At 46.6% G+C, this 16,571-nt stretch overlaps 1 protein-coding gene across 1 annotated transcript; it reads left to right on the top strand.

The window, feature by feature from the left end:
- Positions 1–12,247: 12,247 nt before the first annotated feature.
- On the top strand, positions 12,248–16,256 carry HTR1B (5-hydroxytryptamine receptor 1B). The gene is made up of 2 exons (XM_064707426.1): positions 12,248–13,585; positions 14,438–16,256. The coding sequence occupies exon 1, from the start codon at positions 12,390–12,392 to the stop codon at positions 13,521–13,523; it is 1,134 nt and encodes a 377-aa protein (XP_064563496.1). The 5' UTR covers positions 12,248–12,389; the 3' UTR covers positions 13,524–13,585; positions 14,438–16,256.
- The last annotated feature ends 315 nt before the right edge of the window (positions 16,257–16,571 follow it).

The following is a 16,571-nucleotide window of genomic DNA, read 5'->3' as shown; positions in this document are numbered from 1 at the left end:
GTACATGCAGCTTCCCTTTGAAACTGTCCCCTGCCTTCCTTCCATGGATTAGTTTATAAAATGATAGAAGACATCTGCAATTTACTAGTGAGCAGCTAGGCTATACATGTGTATTTTAAAATAAAATGTGTGGTTCTGATTTTATAGGAGTTCTTATAATCAACTTTTTACCTTCTTTGATTCATGATTTTTCCCTTCTTTTTTGTGGCTGCCTTTCACATATATTTGTATATATCACACATATATGTTTACACATTTTATCAGATATAAAATTTTATTATAAGGATATATGTGCATACCATATATCTGATATCTATCTGCATCTGTCAGCCTTTTTACACTCGCTTCAAGTAGCATAAGAGAATGGTGTAGAAAGAAGTAATGAGACTGGGAAGTCAAATATCAGAAAATAGAGGCATGGGAGCACAAAAACTTAAAGACAGCAGGTCTGTTTAACCATTTGAAATAAGTTAAAAATGAACCTTGATTGCAGGCTATCTGATTGAAGGCTATAAAGAACTATACTGGCAGAACTCTTGAACACCTAAGGCATACAAGTTCATGCTAAAAAGAAGATGGAAATTTTTACCAGATTTTTACCAGCATTTCACCAGTGGAATAGACTTTAAAAAAGAGATCTGGAAGAATAAATTGGGATGGGTCAGAATATGTGACCTGCTGAAGATCTCTTGTGCCCCTGAGGATTTTTCTGCTTTTTCTCCTGCTGTCTCAGCTGGGATGATAAAATATATTTCTTGCCTTCCACCTCTAAGACCAGTGACTGGACCAGCTTGCTCCAGTCACAAATTCTTGAGTCAGAGTACTGATTGGTAAAATTGTGTGGCCTGTAGTTATTGGTAGAGATCCCTAACACTTCTTGGGTCCTTAAAAATCTGTTACTTTTTTCTGCCTGCAATAGGTGGATGCTCAAATTCTTTAGCAAGTTTCAAATATTCAAAAAATGCTACCCAGTATGTAAGTAGTGTGGGTGGAATTTAATTGTAAATGTACATAGTTACATTGCTTAAATGACAGCGGGGTTTAGTCCTTATTTTGTCAAGATTTGGTTTTGATCCTCGAGATCATTTGCTGTTAATTTTCTATATTTTTACATTTCTGGCTTTTGGGGTAACCCACACAAAACTTTCCCTACAGAGACACATCTATTTGCAAATCACCTCCATCTGAATATTGTATAATTTAGTGAAGCTACTGCTTGTATAAGCTACTATTATCAAGATGCAAAGGCTGAAATTATCTAAAACTGTTTGATAAATATCCTCAAATTTCTCTCTTGCTTTCCTTCATCTGGCTGTGCCCACCAAGTGTTCTTAAAATTACAAAAAGTAAAACTGTGCCCTTTAGTTTCAAATATATCCAAATATAGAGACTTTGACAACAGACTGTTGGAACCATTTCATCAAGTCCTCCTGGCTCAAGGTCATATTAAACATGCCTACGATTAGACATCCAAGTAACTTGTTTCTTCATTTCTCTGGCTTTTCAGAAATCTCATTGGCAATCAACTGGAAATTTCTGATACATGAGCAAATGTCAGAAGGACTGAAAACAGTTAATAGGTAGGCCTTTTTCAGGGCAGGTCTTTTTCAGTCCAAATGATCCTTGATAAGCTGCAGTGTGACCCTTTTAAATGAAAGCAGAATTGAGCACAGAAATGGGAGTGAGAAGACAGCAGATGATTTTAAAGCATACTTAAAATTTCCAAAACAAATTTAACCCACTCCTTTCATTAAGGAAAGGAGGATATCTAAACTTGCTCTAATCATTTTCATGAAAGAAATCCAAGAAAGGGAATGCACACAACCATCAGCTTCCAGGAATAGCTGTCTTCATACTGTTTCGGCCAGATAATATTAGGCTGTCAACAACTGGCTGACCCATGTTTCATGGCTCCTCAGAGGATGATGTCTCAGAGGACTGTGTGTACTTATTGGCAATCAAAATGTCAAAGACTGAACAATGCTACCAAAATGCCCTTTTTTTTTTTTTTTCTGAAAAGGGAACTACTGAACTCTTGCAGGTCTCTCTCAGAACATGGAACTAAAAATTCTTTTTCTCAGGAATTTACAAAGTGTAAATGTAAATGTGAGATGTAGGAAGTGGGAGTACTGCTGAGGTTTTATCAGATTCACTTTCAGAATCATGTAAAAGAGCAATCTACATTACTGGGTTTTTCACCACTGGTCCAAAGGTCATTGATAGGGCAGTACAGCAGAAGACAGGAGTAAATTAACTCCTAATGTTACATATAGTACTAAGCCAGTAAGAAAGTCTGCTGAGGCAAGAAATGTACTCCAATAAAAGACATTTCCAACAATAAATGCCAATATTTGCACTACAGCCAAAGGAGAGAGGAAGAAGCCTGGAAAGTCACTGATAATAGAAGTCCTGTCTGCCATGACCAGGTGCTTAAAGTTTTATATTAAGTGAATGCATCTTAGGCAGAGGTTAGGCAGATTCACTTAAGATGAAATCCCCAATTCTTGTAATCAAAGTATAAGTAAGATATTATCCTTTGGGGAGACTTTGGAGAAATTAGTCTTTTAGGGCAGGTAAGAAGCAGATGCAGAAGGGAAACGGTAATCATGTTCTCTACTTCTCAAAACCCCAGTCTTTAGAACACAATTTTTGGCAGGGGTATTTTCCCCCTTTATAGCTCAGAATTCAGAGCTGCAATAGAAGCAAACAACCAGGTACACATTACATCTTAATAGTCGGCTCTTTTATTTCTCACTACCTGCATAAGGTAAACAAGGGGCAGTCCTTATCTTTAAAATACAACAAAATATACAGCAAAACTGCTTTTCTCAAGCAGAAAGTGAGGAGCCTTTGTATTTTGTAGATTCTGGTTGATCTTATTTTGAACTGTCTACTGTGCTGATCATGTCAGTTTATGTGGATCATTTGTTGCTGTATTTGCTTTGCATGGCAAGGCTTTGGTAGCAGGGGGGCTTCTGTGAGAAGCTGTGAGAAGCTGTCAGAAGCTTATCTTGTGTCCAGCAGAGCCAATGCCAGATAGATCCAAGATAGACCCACTGCTGGCCAAGGCTGAGCCCATCAGTGATGGTGGTAGTGCCACTGGGATAACCTGTTCAAGAAGGGAGAAAAAACCCTGTGGATCTGCAGCTGTAGCAGAAGAGCAGAGTAAGAGAATACCTGAAACAGCTCTACATTAACCAGCATCAGCAAAGGTGAAGGTGGTGGAGGTGCTCCAGACGCCAGAGTAGAGATTGCAAGCCATGGAAGTCCACACTGGAGCAAATATCCACCTGCAGTCCCTGGAGGACCCCACACTGGAGCAGGTGGATGCAGCTGAAGGAGGCTGGGACCCCATGGGGAGCCAGTGCTGGAGCCAGCTCCTGGATGAACCTGTGGGTCCATGGAGAGAAGCCCACACTGCAGCAGGTTTGCTGGCAGGACTTGTGACCTTGTGAGGGACCCAGGCTGGAACAGAGTGTGCTGATTGACTGCACCCTGTGGGAGGGATCCATCCTGGAGCAGGGTGTGCCTGATTGCACCATGTGGAAGGGATCCATGCTGGAGCAGGGTGTGCCTGAAGGACTGCACCCTGTGGAAGGGATCCATGCTGGAGCAGTTTGTTAAAAACCGCATCCCAGAGGAAGGACTCACGTTGGAGAAGTTCAGAGAGGATGTCTCCCATGGGAGGGACGCCACGCTGAGTGGGGGCAGAGTGTGAGTTCTCCCCTGAGGAGGAAGCAGCAGCAGAGGCAATGTGTGATGAACAGACCGCCAACCTCATTCCCCATCCCCCTGCGCTGCCTGGGGGGAGGAGGTAGAGAAATTAAAAGTGAAGTTGAGCCCAGGAAGAAGCAAGAGGTGGTGGGGAGTTTTTTTTAAATTTGGGTTTATTTCTCATTACTCTACTCTGATTTGATTAGCAGTAAATTAAACTAATTTCCCCAAGTTGAGCCTGTTTTGCACATGACAGTAACTGCTTGAGTGATCTCTCCCTGCCCTTATCTCAACCCACAAGCCTTTCATTACATTTTCTCTCCCCTGCCCAGCTTAGATCTTGACAGTGATTTCTGAACTGTACAGATGAAAAACAACATAAGAGAAAATATTAATAGCTACTATTGACAGAGAGTTTATTCCAAGCCACTCAAAGTGTAGAATCAGGACCCTCAAAGCTATTTTCATAGCAGCAAATATGGTGTCTCTGCTCAAAAGAATTGCAGTCTAAGATTAGCACTAGCAGAGGCACACAGGTGGGAAAACATCAGCAAAGAAAATACAACCAGGAAGAATAATAGGCAGCAGTCATAGTTTAATCAACAGCCTGATTCTTGTAAAGTGCTTTGTTGGTATCACAGCGAGGGAGGATTTTTATCCTTTATAATGAGGATATCTGTACCTGCTACAGGAAACTTGTCTCGAGCCTGGGAGGGAATGAAGATGTCTGACTGAAATTGAATAATACTCTGGGAGGGGCCAGCATTAGAGGCTAGTGGGAGGCAGTAATTAACCTGAATATGTGATGAGAAGTAGATGAACTACCAAAGGCTTTGAAAGTCATGTAAAGAAAATGTGCTTATTAGTGAGGTATTAATGGAGGAATGAGATAAGAAAAAGGATGCACAAAGAAGGGATGAAGAGAGAAGAGGGTCATGGCCACAACAGCAGGCTATGAAATTGTGTGATAGCATTTTAGGCAGGTATAATACAACTTCCAAGATCAGAAAAGCATAGCTGAAACATTATAGAAACCAGGATGGCAGTTTTAGCAACTAAATCTCCCTAGCCTCAAGCTGTTCTTAAGCAGGGGCAGCTTGGACAATGAGATAACTTCAGCCAAGTATTTTCTATACTCTTGGATGGGAGTTTATGATTTTGGAGTGTAGAAATCTCCTAGGATTTAGGACTCTGTTTTAAACATGACAGAGGCTGTGGGTCTTGAGGGGAGATGCAAAGATATTCTCCCTCCTCCTTCCCAAGGACAGCAGTGGGAGCAGAGTGAGGGCACAGAAGGTCAGGCTCACATGCAGACGTGTTCTAAGCTGCAGGAACAAGATATGGAGAAGGCAGTAAAGGAGTTTTGAAATGAGGGGGAGAAAGTTCATCATTAGGATGAAAGTCATGAATGTTAATGGGGGTGTGGAGACAGATCTGGGCCAAGTCCAGAAATGTATGAGAATAATAAGAAAACCAAGGAAAACCCAGAGTGAGCTGCAAATTGCTTTTTCTTTTTGTTTTGTTTGTTTTTGAATAATAGATGCATATTTTTATAATAATAGGAAAGAAGCAGATTGCTTAGGTATGGAAGCCTTGGTCTGCTCTTGAAGAGGTGAACTGTGCACCCAGTGTACCTTTGCAGAGCTCCTAGAGTGAAGAGATGGAACTATGGAGAATAAGAACTGGGGAAGGGACATAGAAGGATTTGACAAAGGAAAGAAACAGAAACCCATGAAATCCACAGCTGGAATTTAAAAGCTACAAAATAAAATTATCTGATTCTGCTTCCACGAACACAGACATGACCATCTGGCAAATAGGAAAAAGTTCACATCTCAACTTTTAAAAACCCACTAACATTTTAAAGGCTACATGTAGAAGCCAAGGTATTTTTTTATCACCTCAAAACCTCTTTATGGGATGTTCTACCTGAGATCTGAATCCTTTAAAACTGACTTCTTCCTGTAATGAGAATTAAGACATACCTTTTAGATATGATAAAGATCCCATCTATCTTTTACAGTTAAGTATTCCCTTCCCCAATAAATAACCCTAAACATGAGATGTAAAGACATGCACTTTCACAGCTTCTATTAGGACAATCTTTGGATGATGAAAAGATTAGGAAATAAGAAAAGAAATATGAAAAGATGTAATGTTGGGACAATGCTGATCCAGGCTGCTGATCTGGTTCTGTAGTTCTACTTGGTTACTTTGAGAAAGGCCAGATGAGACACATTCTGCTTCCAAGCAGTGGGACGCATGAATACCTTTTATTTGGAAGAAGCCTCAAGTGACACAATTTTATTTACCTACCTCTTCTGGACCTTTGTTTTCTTCCCTAAAGAGCTATCCATAGAGCACTGGTGGATACTGATGGCCTTTGCTGACTCAGCTTTTTAAAGTAGATTCACTCATGGATTTCACACTTTGCAACATTTAGACCATCAGTTTCATAACAGCCTCTCTCCAAGATCAGATTATATTGGATTTAATTGGTTTACTGAAACTGTCCCTTGTGACCAGAATGAGATCTTCCACTGTGCTCTACTTTGCAAAGTGCTGCTGAGAACAACTGTCTGTACCCTGAATTTCTCAAAGGGCCTCTTGACCTCGCAAAGCTCTGATATTTGGATGATGCTACAATCATTCACCACTGCTTTAGTCCTGCTACACTAATCTGCTGATGAAAGTAAGCCTACAAGACCTTTGTGGCCTCCAAAACTGCTTCTGTTCCTGAATTTCAGCAGGTTCTAAGAGGCATCTCTCCGTAAGCCTCTTGCTAAGCAGAACAGACAACTACATTTTGCAATTAAGTCTCATACTGCAAAAGAAACTGTCAGCTAGTAAACATCCTAAAAGGACTCAAATTAATGGTTGATGCATTTTATTAAATTAGCAGCCCAAATCTGCATGCCAGCAAAAGCTCCTAGCTTCTGATTACCTCCGGGAACAAAGACTAGAGCATGCTTATAAATAGTGGCAGTGGGCTTAGCATATGTTACCTTCTTTCCTAGATAAATATTAATTAGCCATGCAGAAGAAGCAGATCTCTAATAGGAAGGAATCTCTGTAGCTCTCCTTAAATCAAGGCTGACATGATAATTTTGCAAGGAAAATATTTTATTCTTAATTTTCAGCAGTTTTACTTCTTTGCAGAGGTTCACTGCATTGCACAAGTTTCCATGAAGCTTTATATATTAGTAGCTTGTTGCTTTAAAATGTCTGCTGACTTTTTTTTTTAACAAAAACCGCAGTGTTTCATTTCTGAAAACTTGATATTTGTGAGCTCTTTGAAATCAACTCTGGATCCTGAAAGGAGACCTTTAGAGATTCCATTCTCTAAATCAGACAGAAAGACTGGAACATGCTGAAGTGGGACAACACTTTAAAACTGACACAGGTCCATATCTGAAAGTGGAGAATTTATCTTCTGCCAGATCTGAGCAGATGAGAAAATTAGACCTTTATTCATCTGAATCCCTACAAAGCCTAAATGTATTGTACTTTCCCTCAATACTGAACAGGTGCTAAAGGTTATGCCATTGGCTTTTATTCCTAGACAGCTGTACCTTTATGTCACACTGTCATGGCTGTTTTCCACAGATCATTCCCCAGTGGATATGAATGAATTTTATAGCAGGTTATAATCCGCCCATAATACAGCAGGTAGGTTAAAATCCCTTCAGGTATATAACTGGAGACAGCTTGAACTGGAGGGATGGTCATTGAGCCAGATTCTCTGGCACCAAAACAGGCTTTTGCACTGATTTTAGTGTGAATTAGAGGCTCCAGCAGCCTCAGACTGAAATCACAGCCCTTTTCACACAATCAGTCAATTCTGATTTGTGACAAAGCAGGAGAATTATGGGCAGTGAGAGGAGACGGGGCAGGATTGAAGTGGTTTCCTGTGGAGCATCTCCAGGAACATTGTTAAAATTCAAATTCCTTGTAGACGGATGAGGAATAGACACCAACCTCAACTTCTACCTCCATGAACTGAAATGTGTGAGGATCAGTGCAATGAATGGAGAGTAACTGCTAGAGACACTGTAAGGGAGGCCTGGAGGGGATGTTTTTGCTTGACCTCAGTTGCCTCCTCAGGGTAATTGAATGATATTTGGAGGGCATCTGAGTGCATTTTTCAGCAACTGTGCCTGACCAGTATGGATTGAGAAACTCAGTGTGTATTTGTGCCTTCTGAGCCCATGTGCTTGTTTCTTTGTCTGGGTCCTCAGAGTAAAAATCAAAACTAGGCCCAGCTGTTCCTTATAATTAAATTTCAGTAACTCAAGCTGGGTGATTTTATTTTGACTAGTGACTTAAAAGTGATGGCATTTAAATGGCCTTAGCTGTATTTCAAAGTTAACACTGAGAAACTTCAGACACACATTAGTGTTATTTGCCTGTTGGCAAACTCAACAAAATACCACCGTGTTGATTTACATAGCCAAGGTTATCTTTGCTAACAGAAGGACTCAGAATTTCATTATTTAAAATATGAGTATGAATCTCATCACAGTGCAGGAGGCTACAGATACCATTACACACAACTTACCAGCTGAGTCAAGAGCAGAGGTGAAGTTTGCATTGTGCACTGAGCTCCATGTTCAAATATACCTAAGATGCAAGAGCCAAAACCCACACGACATTATCTGTGGCCAGGACAGATCTGACTGTACAATGAGGACTTTTCTTTTCTGTACTTAGGTTTGTTTCTATGTGTCTGTCTTCTCTCTCTAATTTATTTATAAGATATTTACGCCATACATGGGCAGTCTGTGAAGCAATAAACCAATAATAGGCTCAGTTTTCATTGCAGTTTCTATATTTGGGTATTTTAGTACATCAGAATCTGGATATAAGAAGTATTAACACTCTTATGCCAGCAGAAAGAAATTAATTTTATGCCTGCCTCTGCACAGAAGCCAAAAGCTTCAGGAAATAAGATCTCTTCTCATAAGCATCTTTTCAGATCCAGTCAGGAGAGGAGAAAATAAACAATGAAATGCAAGCTCCTGGGCAACAGCCCAGCAGTGAGATATGATCCTTCATGTGACAATACATATGATACACAATACGTGTCTGACTGGCACTCCAGGACTCCAGCATTTATTGATGATCCAGGTAGAATCTGGTGCTTTCATCAAGCCTTGGCCCTCGGGAGCCTGGTTGTGACAGGGGGCTACGTGCAGCCTGGCAGAGCAGAGAGGAAGAGCAGTCTTCTACACCCTGAGCACCCCTTGTTGTGACACAAATCCTTGGAAGCAGCATGCACAGCCATGCACAGCCTGAGGAAAGCAGCAGCTCCAGAGCCTGGGTGGGGACACGTTTCCTGCATGCCCCTCCAGCAGTGACGTGCAGCACCATGACACAGAGCCCTGCTAGGAAGATGGCTTTACTTTCTTCCTGCAGCCCTTCATAACCCAAGGCTGAAGCCTCGGAGAAGAGCGTGGGGAATGCTTTCTGAGCCTGCCCAGGAAGACCAGGTGGTCCTTAAAGGAAGTCAGGTGAGCTGAGGTCACTCACCACAGCCAGGCCTGTCGTTCTGGGTGAACATTTTGCTGACCACTCGGAGCAGTGCTACAGAAATGAGTGAGAAACCAGCGAGCACAATGGAAGAAAACAAATGAGGGAGGAAAAAAATCATCTTCTTGGCAAGACAAAGAGGGAAGCAATGAACAATGATTACTGATGAATAATGACCCAGAATTAATGGAGAAGGGCAACAGCAAAAGCTGTGCACAGAACACAAATATTTTAGAATGAGAATAAACAGTGACATTAGTAGGGTGGCCAGAACTCATTACCCATTCACATAATACTTGTCTACACTACACACCATGGCTGATGGCTGTGGCTAGGGCTAGAACATTGCCCTTGGAGGTTTTATAATTTTATCAGAAGAGCCTTTGCACAAGAGGCAAGCTGTTCCAAAATTGAATGAAGGGCTAGGTTTTCCTCTTGTTATTATTGGTGTTTTAAATTTAAATTCCTCTCAGATATGTAGCCCTATTTGGGAAGAATGTTGAGCTACACAGGCTTGAGGGCAGTTGCCAACTTAAGCACAACTAAATTAAGCCAGAAATGCTGAGCAGAAGCGAAAGCAATATCACACTGTATTAGAAGCCAGGATTATAAAATCTCTGCCTATCAAAAAGATCAGAAGAATGCAGACAGCTCTGTATTATTATTTTTAATGCAGTAAAGTCTAGACCTTCCAACAATTACCAGGCACCAAAAGGAAGTGGTGCCTGCTTGAACACAAGGAGGCACCACAAAATAGAAACATGGAAACAGACCAAACCCTATCCCCATGCACTTTTGGGAAAACAGCAGGGTTTACTGACATTTTATCTTCCTGTCAGTTCAGGGAATGTAGGCAAACCTTGACTGCCACACTTTCTTTAATCCAGTCTTCCCCCACCTCAGTTCTTGAGAGTCTAACTAAAGATCTGGAACAGATTTTACAAAATTTCAAGCACCACCACTTGTTTCTTTTTTTTTTAATCTCAGGAGACCTGTGGGTCTTAGCACATCTCCAGATCAGGGCATCTCGTCCTGTGCCTAAGGGGGGAGGAAGGGGCTGTCCCTGCAGGGCTCTGACTTTCCCACACTATTGTGCAGCCCTGGCTCTTCAGTTTAATGCTTCTCTTCCTAGAGTTTCCCAGCCCCTCTGGGCCACGATGGATCCTCTCCAGCCTCCTCTTGTGGTACTTCCTTGATCTGCATCCTCTCGGGTGAGCTAGCCCCTCTTGCTGAAGAACGGGGCGCAGTGGATTCTCACCCTATCCATGAGCACTGCAGTGCCTGCCCCTGTGTGGTGCTGAGCAAAGCCCACAAAGGACGGGGCAACAGGGAAACTGACTGCTTTTTCATCACAGAGGAAAACAGCCAGGAGGAGATGTCCAAGAGGGAACTGCTGAGAGTTTACAGGGAACTTAGGCATGTAGCAGCAGCACGTGAAGATGTGCACAAACATGCTTGCAGACTGAAAATACTTGTCTCCCCTTAATTTGTCGTGGTATCTTCGGGAGATTTAGTCGGGCTGGAGTATAGGCATTTCACCGAGCTTGGAATTATCCTGACCCAGCAAAAAGCAAGCTCGCACTCCCTTTGTGTGCAAAACTTTCCTGCGGCTGCTGAGAACAAACGCTGGCAGGAGCTGCGGGACCTGGACAAACGTGTGCTCCCGCTGCTCCTGTCCGCGCCTGCCGAGCAATGGAGGAGCCTGTGGGGCACATCAAGGCTGCTCAGCCGCGGGCGTGCCTCTCCAAGCGCACCAGAAAAATAAAGGAAAAAAATATAAAAGGAAGGAGAAAAATGGGTAAGAAAACCTGAGCCCAGAAGACACGGGATTACTAGAAGTGTAAAGCAGGCGATGTGATCCGGTGGGGATCCACCTCTACTGCGGCGGGGCTCGCCGCGCTGCGCAGCCCCTCTCCCGGCGGGCAGGGCGGGCGGTCCCGCGGTGCCGGAGCGGCTCCGGCTGCGCCCCTGTCCCGCACGGCCCCGCACGGCCAGCCCCGGCACCGAGCGGCGCTAGTAACGGGACGTGGCGGCGGGCAGTACCGGGGTGTAGCCCCGCCGGGCTCCCCGGGGAGCCTGGCATCGCCCACCTCACGGCGTAGCGGGCACGGTGGGAAGATAGGATGGGAAGATAGGGTGGGAACAACGGCAGGACCAAGGAACACCTGCATCCGCCCGTGCTGTGGCATCCCTCGTCGGGCTGGAAAAGGAGGGGCTGCTCCCTGCCTGGGCGGGGGACGGGCTCGGGCTCCTCCCGACGCCTGCAGGGGCAGGGGCGGGGGGCCGGCGGTGGGGCGGTGCGCGGGGCCGGAGCGGACCGAACCCCCCCCCGCCCCACCCCGTCGGGCGGCTGGTGGGTGCCGGAGGGAGGGCCAAGGGAGGCGGCGGCGGCTCCTCCTCCGCGGGCAGGCGGGCGGGCAGCCCGCCCGAGAGCGGCACCGGTTGCTCGGTGCCGGCGGAGCCGCGCCGCCCGCTATATAAGGGGCGGCGGCTGCTCGGCGCTCACTCACACCGGCCCCTGCCCGCGGCTGCCGGTGCTGGGCGGAGGCCGGGCCTCGACAGCATGGCCCGCGGCGGGGCGCAATGGGAGGTGGTCTCTCCCCCTGCCTCCCGCGGACCCTCCTCTTTCTCCTCCCGCTCCTCCCGCACCCGCGGCGGCTGCTGCAAACTTGCCGCGGCGGGCTGCGTGTGAAGGCACGGCCCGGCGGGGCGGCTCCGCTGCCCCCCCAGCCCCCGCCGTCGCGCCCGCAGCCCGGGGGGCGAGGCCGCCGCCCGCGGGCATGCGGCTCCGCTGCCACCGCGCCCGTCGAGACACGGAGCGGAGCCGCGGGCGGCGGGGCTGCGCTTAGGGGCGGCCAGGGCGGGAACCCCATGTCCGGGGCTCGCCGCGCTCCGCGGGCAGGCGGCGGGGCGATGAGCTGCCAGGGCGAGCGGGCGCGCCTGGCCCCCGGTTTGCCCTGCTCCCTCGGCCGTGGGGAGTGAGGCACCGCTCGGAGCTCCCGGAAGGGCGGGCAGGCGGGCGGGGAGGTGGTGCCGGCGCGGCGATGCTGCAGCCCTCCCCCGGCGCCGACGGGGTCCTGCCGGGGTAGCGGCCCCGTCGTGCCGCGCCGAGCCCCGCCGTCTGCGGGGGCGGCGGCCGCGGAGGGATGGAGCCGGCCGGCCCCTGCCGGACGCAGTTGGGCTCCGCCAACGACTCTTACCGAAACTGTAGCGCCGAGGAAGTGATTTACCAAGATGCCACCCCTCTCTCCGGGAAGATCGTGCTCGCCGTCGTCCTGGCGCTGGTCACCCTGGCCACGGTGCTTTCCAACGCCTTTGTCATCGCCACGGTCTACCAGACGAGGAAACTCCACACGCCGGCCAACTATCTGATCGCCTCGCTGGCCGTCACCGACCTCCTCGTCTCCATCCTTGTCATGCCCATCAGCACCATGTACACTGTGACCGGCAGGTGGACGCTGGGTCAGATCGTCTGCGATATCTGGCTGTCCTCGGACATCACCTGTTGCACGGCGTCCATCCTGCACCTCTGTGTCATCGCCCTGGACCGCTACTGGGCGATCACCGACGCCGTCGAGTACTCCACGAAACGGACTCCCAAGCGGGCAGCGGGCATGATCGCCCTGGTGTGGATCTTCTCCATCTGCATCTCCATGCCCCCTTTGTTTTGGCGGCAGGCGAAGGCCGAGGAAGTATCTAACTGTGTGGTGAACACGGACCACGTCCTGTACACCGTGTACTCCACAGTCGGAGCCTTCTACTTCCCCACTCTGCTGCTCATAGCCCTGTACGGGAGGATCTACGTGGAAGCCAGGTCGCGGATTTTGAAGCAGACGCCAAAGAAAGCAGGTAAAAGACTAACGCGGGCACAGTTAATTACAGACTCCCCGGGGTCGACCTCTTCCGTCACGTCCATAAACTCCAAGGCTCCCGAGGGATCCAGCGAAACGGGCTCCCCCGTGTACATGAACCAGGTGAAGGTGAAGGTATCGGACGCCCTGCTGGAGAAAAAGAAGCTGACGGCCGCTAGAGAGCGGAAAGCTACAAAGACTTTAGGGATTATTCTAGGAGCCTTCATCGTGTGTTGGCTTCCCTTTTTCATCATCAGCTTGGTGATGCCTATTTGCAAGGACGCTTGCTGGTTCCACATGGCCATCTTTGACTTTTTCACGTGGCTTGGATATCTCAACTCCCTCATCAACCCCGTCATCTATACTATGTCTAACGAAGACTTCAAACAAGCTTTCCACAAACTCATACGTTTCCGATGCACAGGCTGAAATGTTGAATGCGATGTGCTCCCCGGGGCAGCCCCCATGCACGCCCGCGCCCGGCGCCACAGGTAGGTGCGCGCACCCCGCCCTGCGCCGAGAGTGGGGGCGCGACGGGCCGGGGGGAGCCGGGGGGTGGAAATGGGGCGGGAGGGGGTGCGACCCCACAGAGAGCGGGTGTTCAGACCCTGCGCGAGTGGCGATGCTGCCGCTCCTGACATTTCACCAGCTGTGTGTGCGCGCGTCGTGTGTGCCCCCCCTCCCCGCCCAGATCGCAGGGAGTGACTCACGGCAATCTGCTTTTTATTCCACCTATTAAACCAATCTGCCGCCATTTCGTATGCTAATGCCGTGTTTCGGCCAATTAGTGCTAAACGGTGCTCGCTCCGAGCCCGCGGCCGAGCTCCCCGGGGAGCGCCGGCCGGGCCGGGCCGGGCCGGTCCCCGCCCCGGTGCCGCCCCCCGGCCCCGCCGGCGGCTGCGGGCACCGCTGGGCGGGCAGTCCCCGCAGAAGGGAGGCCGTACGCCCCACAAACAGCGGCACGATGGATTTTGTTGGTGTTTTTTGGCTTTGTTTTCGGGTTTTTTTTGCGAGAAAGGGAGATAGGATAGGCCCCAGATGGAGGCTGGTGACGAAGTCCAGCCCTGCTTCTTTCTGCCCTCCTCACGGCTCCGGCCGCTCCTGCGGGAGCGGAGCCGGCTGCGAGCAGGCGTCCCGAGGGGAAAGCTGTCCCTCAGCCTCCGTGGGAGACTGGACACCTCGGTGTCTCTCTTCACACGCGGAAGGGCTTTGCCTTTCCGCGCCTCTTGACAGCAGTGGCTGCCAGCTCATTGCTAAACTCAGCGCCACGTTCTGCAGAATGCATACATGCCTTTATTGTGATACTTTAATAATTCTGCCAATCTTTTGCTTTTTGTCTGCAGAATCAAGTTGCTATTGTAAAGACCCACTGCTTGAAACTTCCCCAAGCCCAGTTGCCAGACTCATGATGCTGCAAAAACGTCAATACATTCTGCCACCAAACTGCTCAGCTCTGCGTTTCAGTGTAATGACTCTGGCAGAGATGCTGTTCCAATAGGCACGCAGATCAGTTGCAAAAAAAAAAAAAAGAAAAAAAAAAGAGGGCAGCCTCGAATCAAGGTCTATAATTCATCTGGAATGAAGAAAAAAAGTTTGAGAGTAAACTCAATTTATTTTGCAGGCTTAACTTCTTAATTTGTTCTCCGGCCGGTTGTAGGGGTGTGCACAAGAGCACAGTTGTCTCTGTCTGTGTTGGTAGCATAGTTGTACTTCTGCACACCTGTAATTTCTTTCTTTCAGTGGAAAGAGTTGCTCCCTTCACCCATGAGGCCAAGAGGAGACAAACTCACGTTTAAAATAGGAGCATGACAGTAAATTCTGTAAATGACTCCTTCAGCTGAACATGTGTCAGAAGCGACAGTGTGCAAAAGTTTTATATTTGTATTTCAAAACAATAGTAAATGAAAATGCTCTAGAAACAAGAGTTGTAGACCTGTTCAACTGCACTGCATATCTGTAGTCTGTCCTCATAGTTGCCTTTAAAAAGGAAATACTTCTTGATTTTACTCCATAAGAGCAGAAATCAAGAAGTCCAGTGACCTTTTCCATAAACCAGCTGGGAATAGGAGTAGCAGTTTGATGCTGTAACCATGTTTTCCATTTTGTGTCGGTTGCACACCCTTACCGCATGAACCACTGCGAAATTTAGAATTCTCTAAGTACTTAACATTATTTAGTGTATTTTGTAAAGAAGTGAAGCAGTTTGCTCTTTCAGAAGAGCTATTTCACCTGCAAAATAAATACCCATGAATCATGAATTTACTGATGTTAGTGAAATTTCTTGCCTCCCTACTTCCCCCCAATGTTTTTTTAGTTTTTCTTCTTTTGTTTTGTTTTGTTTTTTTTTCTTTTTTCTCCCGATTGGACCTTAAGACAGGTCTGTGCGTATTCAGCAGAGTTTCAGGTTATGGTCCACCTGCTGTGATAGAACTGCATTGATTGTTCCTCTTATGTGTAAATGAAAATGAGTATAAACAATAAAACGCTTGACTGTGTTCTCAAGAGTGGTAGCAATTGTGTGACTGAAAGGAGTTTTTATTGGTTTACCCTCTTTCTCAGTATTGACTTTTTAGGTAACACTGATTTGATGAGTCACTCAAGAAAGCAGTTGATGAAGGTTGAAATTACAAGCTTCAGTCGGTTGTCAGTTTTTTAACAGGCAGCTTTACTTTTGTTGTAGTCAGTTCTGTTAGGCATAATTATTACTATTTTCATGTAATGTCAGATAAAATGTTTAGTTTTTTCCCACAAATATTTTTCTTACTCCTTTAAAAGCAAACAAAACTTACTTTAGCACCTGGTGGATAGTGTAATCAATGTTCTTTTAAAGCTGTGTGTCTATGTATTCTAGATGGGGGTTGTTAAAAGACTGGAAAAATCTTACATGATTTATCTGCCTGCTATTCTTCAGAGAGTTATTCAAGTAATAAGGATTTACTTAACTGGATGGTACAGAAAGTGCGTGACCCTTTGTGCTTCTACTGGTCATAGGCAGGAGGAAATCTGTAAGATACAAATTGAAGAAGTGAAAAATAAACATTTTCAGTAATTTGAAAAAATTCAAAAGAATTGCCTTGAAATTGCATACGTGTTAAAAGAGAACTAATATACTATGGTTCTAGAAAGTACCCTCATAAAAGCGTTAAACAGTGCTTCACCAATTCTCATTTGTCATTTTTTGCTCTCCTAGAAGGAATTTTATTTACCCCAAGTTCTTTCTCACTGGGCTTCTTACATGTGTGAAAAATAGAAAATGAGATTTCAAATGAGTATTCCAGCATTTCCAGAGAGTTGAGTTTTCTGTCAGTTTTACAAAGTTATGGGACTTGGAGAGAGCAGGTGGTTCAGGAGTTGGACTTTGCGTTCCTCACGTTGCTGGAGTGTACATGCCTTCATCTTCAGCAACGGGCAGCAAATACTCCCAGCTCCCTGCTGTGGTGAGAGGATTTTGCTCAGAAGCTAATTCATCAGGAAAAT

The sequence above is a fragment of the Zonotrichia leucophrys genome, chromosome 3 (assembly GCF_028769735.1).
Source record: "Zonotrichia leucophrys gambelii isolate GWCS_2022_RI chromosome 3, RI_Zleu_2.0, whole genome shotgun sequence".
NCBI classification, from domain to species: Eukaryota; Metazoa; Chordata; class Aves; order Passeriformes; family Passerellidae; genus Zonotrichia; species Zonotrichia leucophrys.
The sequence above is the reverse complement of the archived record's forward strand: the minus strand, read 5'-3'. Positions and strand labels throughout refer to the sequence as shown.